Source organism: Mastigoproctus giganteus, chromosome 14, assembly GCF_048544385.1.
Source record: "Mastigoproctus giganteus isolate SK-2022 chromosome 14, ASM4854438v1, whole genome shotgun sequence".
Classification (NCBI taxonomy): Eukaryota; Metazoa; Arthropoda; class Arachnida; order Uropygi; family Thelyphonidae; genus Mastigoproctus; species Mastigoproctus giganteus.
Genome location: NC_143588.1, coordinates 70,135,558 through 70,141,557, shown reverse-complemented (window position 1 = coordinate 70,141,557; position 6,000 = coordinate 70,135,558). Strand labels below are relative to the sequence as shown.

Sequence of the window (6,000 nt, the reverse complement as noted above, 5' to 3'; positions counted from 1 at the left end):
ACAATATTACATCACAAAAGGTCATTTTGGTAATGAGAACTTGTTCTTGTTACTGAAGAGACCTTTTTACCATTTCACTTCTTTTTTTACAAGGAAAGGCAACAAAACGTTTGACTCCATTATGTACATATTTCCAGTTCGTAAATAAACATATTTATACCAACATAGGCTTGACTGTTTTGTTATCTTCAAATTACATACCCTATCATTTAATGTCAGTATGGTTATTACCATTCTAAGGTTAAAAAGCATTACAGTTATGCATGTAGGTAATACAAAGGATTTTTAATACTGATTTATATGAATGGTTTATCTTTAAATCAGAAAGCTTGATTAGAATAGTTTTAATTGTGTTGCAATCTTGTACTAGATATTTCAAAGGAATATAAAGAACAAAAACAATTTGGCTGCTTTAATAGTTCATATTTTCCATACATTAAATATCTTAATTACAAACATTTTACAATAATCCATATAACATGGAAGGTTCAGATCAGATTTCGCGTTTACATATGTAAAATACTTTAGTAGACTATAGATATATGTTTATATATATACATATATATCACTTTATAAATATATATATATGTATATATATAATAAACAGTTAAGTTTGTGAGACTAACTTTGCATACAATTTACTTACAGGCAACTGGATTTATATACAACTTCCTTTCATATAAGTATTTGAATCTAAGTATAAGGACAGATTCTGAGTATCTAAACATGAATATGTTTTGAACTGGCTGGATCACTGAGTTCAAATCACGATTTTTTTCTTTTCTCAACATGTTAAAACTAATGACAAGTAGGAATATGAAGGGATACCCTGACTATGCTCGCATTGGTTTTGCACCAAGTTGTAATAACTTTACTTGCACTTTTATTTCCATGCAAGTTTCTCTTTCTTGTTGAATCTGATGACTTAATTCAGCATTCTTTTTCTAAAACAAAGACAAACTCATTATTTTTAGCATTCTTTTTCTAAAACAAAGACAAACTCATTATTTTTATTAAAACTTTAAAGCTAGTATATTAACTATAGATAGGAAAGAATTTATGAAATTCTTGGGCAAATATACTATTTGCATTAGAAATAATTAGAAATTAGAAGCCATTGCTTCTGATAAGTGAGGCACTTTTAACTTACCACTCATCATCAAAAATGTCCCTGTTCCTGGGAAGTTTTGGTGCACTAACACATTAGTGGGCCAGACCAAAATATCACATGAAACAAAGATTACATTATAATTATTTGTGCTTTGTTCAGAACCATAATCTGTGTTAACATTTACCTTGGGTCACTGAAGTTGAAGAGCATGGTGAAACACATACACACAGGTATAAATCATTAACAGAAAGGCACTGGATGTGAAATAGCAGAAAAGCTCACAGTAAACTTTATACATAGAAAATGTATAGAGAACTGGGACAAGGAGATTTTTTGTGTATGTGAATACAAAGAAGAAAACATGTTTCAGATTAGACCCTTGAATAATGGATGTCGGAAAGTTTTAGTTAACTCAGTTGACTGGCACTGCTGATGAGGTAAACAGGTACTTTGCATCAATCCTTACAAATGAAAGCCCTTTCACAGTGTAAAGAAGCTGCATGAATGAGGTTAAGCAGAATAGAATTAGCAATACTGAAATTAAAGATCACGTATTACAAAAAATTTCAAACCTAATGGCAAGTTAGGCATATACCCAGTAATTTTGAGGGAACCTGTGAGAAGGAGTGTACTGAACAAGCAAGGTTAATTATGAGGACATCTCTGAACATGGGAGAGATTCCTTTGGATTGGGGAAGTGCCAACGTATCTATAATATATTAAGAATAAAGTGGATAATAGAGGGCAGTCAGTCTGACTCCATTGGTAGATAAAATCATGGAGGCAATGATCAAATGCAGTATAGGGACCTTTAGGTAGATGTGGACTTCTGAAAGATACACAACATGGTTTTGTCAAAGGAAAATCCTGCTTAGCTAACTAGCTCAACTATTTTGACATTATTTAGATTTCAGCAGAGCATTTGACTGTCCCACATGAGAGGTTACTGCATAAGTTACATGTTCAGATCACAGGCAAGGTTCTAAGAATCATCACAGAGTGGTTCATTAATCACAAGCCTCTGACTTCTGGAGGGCAGGAGTCAGAGGACTGTGATTAATGATTACTTCTCATTAGACCAGAAATTGACCAGTAGTGGAGGCTACTGTTGTTTCTGCCTGATTTAATTAAATAACATAAACAAAGGGACAGAGGGAATGGTGTCAAAATTTGCAAATGTAGATTTTGGGAGAGTAGTTGATCAATACTAAACAATGCTTTTTCAGGCTAACTTGGACAGGCTTCGAGCATGGTGAGAAAAGTGGCAGCTATGTCTTAATGTAGTAAGATGAAATGTTATTTGCAGAATAGCAACCTCAAAATAACTTATACACTTGGTGGGGTTGAATTAAAAACGGAGAGAAGGAAAGGAAGCTGGGAGTTAGGTTACAGGCAGATATGAGGTTCTCTAAGCAGTGTGGACAGGCAGCAAGTAGGACCAGCGGCGTCAAATTGATGATCTATCAAACATTTGCTTATGGATGGGATATCGCACTGTACAAGGCAAATGTAAGACTGCACCTGGAATACTGTGTCCAAGGATAAAGACCATACCAAAAAAAAAAAAAAAAAGACATTGTGCTTCAAGTTCTATTTGATAAACAGCACTGACTGACAGATTTATTTCAAGTAATGTTTTGTATCTCAGCATCTCTTATGTTTCTATCATCATATTTCTAATAAGGTTACACACCTGAACACCTAAGGAGTGTTCTTCCAGCCTTTACATATATTATGGTGCTCCTACCACATGGGGGAATTTATACTGTGTATATTAGTTTCTCGTTATGCCTGTTTTAAATTTATTTCTTTTTATCGCAGAAATCCCTCGGAATGAATGTAGAGCAACGTGTGATGGTGATAATATTATGAATCCAGTGAAAGAAATACAATGAAATTAAAGAGAGTTTTAGAAGGTTTAAAAAAAGGACCACCAAACAAGACAGTATTCAAGTTGTTGAACCAATTCAAAAGAACAGGTTCTGTAAATGATGAACCAAGATCCAGATGTCCACATGTTTCAGAGCATAAGGTTCCGTTCACACCACATCATGCAGGTGATGTGGTACAAACAGATGAACAAAATACCACACCTGTGGTATTTTGCTACAAAAAAGGGATTGTAAAGAATACACCATGCAAGCAAAATGTGTACAAAATATTAAGTTGATAATGAGGATGTTTTTACTGAGACAAAAACTGAATAGAAAAAAGTAAATGTCAACACATTGTAATGGCTGTAAACAAAATAACTCTACAAATGCTCCAGGACATATTTAGAAATGGTGCAAAAAGGTTAGAGCTGTGTAGAGATACTGATGGGGCATATGTTGCACTTTACTCTTAATTATTCAGTAAACGTTAACCCACTATCATTTTATAATTGAATTCTATATATTTTCCAGTTATTTCACAAAAATAGACAGGAACTTTATGGACATCCTGTATTTGGGACTTAATTTAAAAAGACACTATTGACCTGTAAAAAACCTTTTCCTAAAGGTTTTTTACAGGTCAATAACAGTCTGGATGTATTCCAAATCAGAGTTATTCAGAATAACTTGAGTTAGTTATTTAACTAACTCAAGAGTTAGTTATTTAAAATGAGCTCCCTTCTGTGACTCAAAGCAGCCTGGTATAGTACACAAGCATAAACTCTCCTAATTCTTTTCACAAAGAATTACAGAATGTGTTCCAATAATAAAATGTTTCAGCATAGAAGTAAGCAATATTATATTACAGTAAGTCCCCAACATACATAAGAGATACGTTCCAGGACTTCTTACGTAAGTCGAGTTTTATGTAACTTGGGAATGACTAATAAAATATTGCTACTATATCCCTGATATGCCAAAATTACAAAAACCACCTAATATCCTCAAAAGAATGAAGAAAAATAGTTATATATTTTTTTGATTAATTACTTATATATTTTTAATTAGTTCAATTAAAAACTTTATCTGGGGACAGTGGTGAAGTAGCCGGAGTGGCACATAAGAAAAGAAAAGATAAAAGAAAGAAAGAACACATGTTATTGTACCGTAAAAACTGATATGTATTTCTTAGCCTTAGTTATTATAGTTGACCTCATTTGTGCCAATCCCTTCACTGCTTCTCATATTGTCTTTGTCCTTTATTATTATGTTCACCGTTGACACTGACAAATCTGAATTTCGTACGATACTTGTTAATGCTTGACCATTTTCACATATCCTTATTATTTTAATTTTCTGATCAAAATCGATTGCTTTCCTTTTCTTGGTAGATTTACCAGTACTGCTGTCACTTATTCCCTTAGTTGGCACCATGATAACGGTCAAAATGAAATTTTCTGTGAAGAACTTCACAGGGTTAAGGCAGAAACACACTATTATCAGCTCATGTGATTTTACTAAAGCATATTTTTCTGGAGGTCACTACCATAAACAATAAAAATAATTTACAGTTTATCATTTATTGGACTTTTCTTTAGTGAAATCTATTATAAATGGGTAGTAAACTGGATCTTATTGCATTTGCAGTAATACCGATAGCTGGATTTCTGCGGGGTTTTTACATTATTATGGTGAAATGTGTGTCCCCTTCTCTGAAATCTTCAGTCATATAAAAAACAAATTTTCAGAATCTTTTCTTCTTCATTCCTACTTTTTAAGCTTTGTAAACCTGTTACTCCGTATCTCACTTGTGCAATTTGTGCGTGCCATGTTCATCGCTATTGATTGCTTATTATTATTTTTTTTTTACTGTTAAATTTTACAATCCTAAAAAAAAAAAAAAAATTTGAGTGAAAAAAATTTACGTAACTCGGGCTTATGTAAGTTGGGGACTTACTGTACTTAATTTTTCCATTAATTTTACACATAAGAAAGAAAGCTAAGTTAGTAGAGAAAACAATATGTGCCTCAGAAAAATAGTTGATCCATTTAAAATCGCATTAAATGAGCTATTTATTTTAAGTGAACAGAATAATTAAAATACACAGAAGAAGAGGAACAATTAATGTTTTAAATTATAATACAGAGCCTTAATTCAGACATATATGAAACAAAAAGTTACATATATGTCTGACTTGAATCATACCTACCTCTAATTTAAAGTTATCCTTCATGAGACACTCTAATAGTTGCTGTAAATCTTCTTCATCATCCCCATCCTATTATAAGTTAAGGTTAATATATACTACACAGTCTAAAAAAAATAATAATAAGAAGGGTTTATAAATAATACACCATGCAAGCTTTAGCATACAAAATATTAAATTGATAGTGAGGATGTTTTTACTGAGACAAACTAAACAGAAAAAATAAACATATCTATCAGAATATTCTTAGAAAAAAAAAAAAAAAAAATGTTAATAGGGTTAACTCCTCACAACAGTTATTTGGCAGAAAGGAAAAGTTATCAGTATATTAATTCTCATTAAATCTATTAGTGTAGATTTTTTATAGAATCTAGATAGCACGTTGGCATTAGTAGTGATAAAATACTATAATATTACAGTTTCAACAAATGTATCATTTCAAGTTTATAAACACAGTAAATAAGCAAGCTCTACATTTTAATTTGAAATGTAACAGCATAATTTTTAAAAATCCTTGTTACGCATATTTGAAATAAATTTTTATATTCATTTAACTAGAAATACAAAAAAGATAAACCACAAGGATCTTCAACTTTTAATTTCCTTTCTCAGTTCAATTTTTTCTCATACTTAGTGGGAAGGCAATTAGCTTAGACCAATTATGCTGTGCAACCCTTGACTTGATTTTAAGTAAAGTACATAAAATCACAAAATTTCAATATTACATTCAATATTTAATCACAGCAGGCAAGAAAAATTTGGTGGAAAATATTAAAATTGTTAAGATTAAAATTGTTAAATTAATTGT

The 6,000-nt window shown here is 31.6% G+C and overlaps 1 protein-coding gene across 1 annotated transcript in view; it reads right to left on the bottom strand.

Annotated features, from left to right (window-relative positions):
* Positions 1 to 620: 620 nt before the first annotated feature.
* Rlip (Ral interacting protein) overlaps positions 621 to 6,000 on the bottom strand; it is a 135,762-nt gene continuing 130,382 nt past the window's right edge. The window contains exons 14-15 of the mRNA XM_090388309.1: positions 5,196 to 5,264; positions 621 to 944 (exon numbers count right to left, since the gene is read on the bottom strand). Of these exons, the coding sequence (XP_090244435.1) occupies positions 834 to 944; positions 5,196 to 5,264 (180 nt within the window). The 3' untranslated portion in view covers positions 621 to 833. The remainder of the gene's footprint in view (positions 945 to 5,195; positions 5,265 to 6,000) is intronic.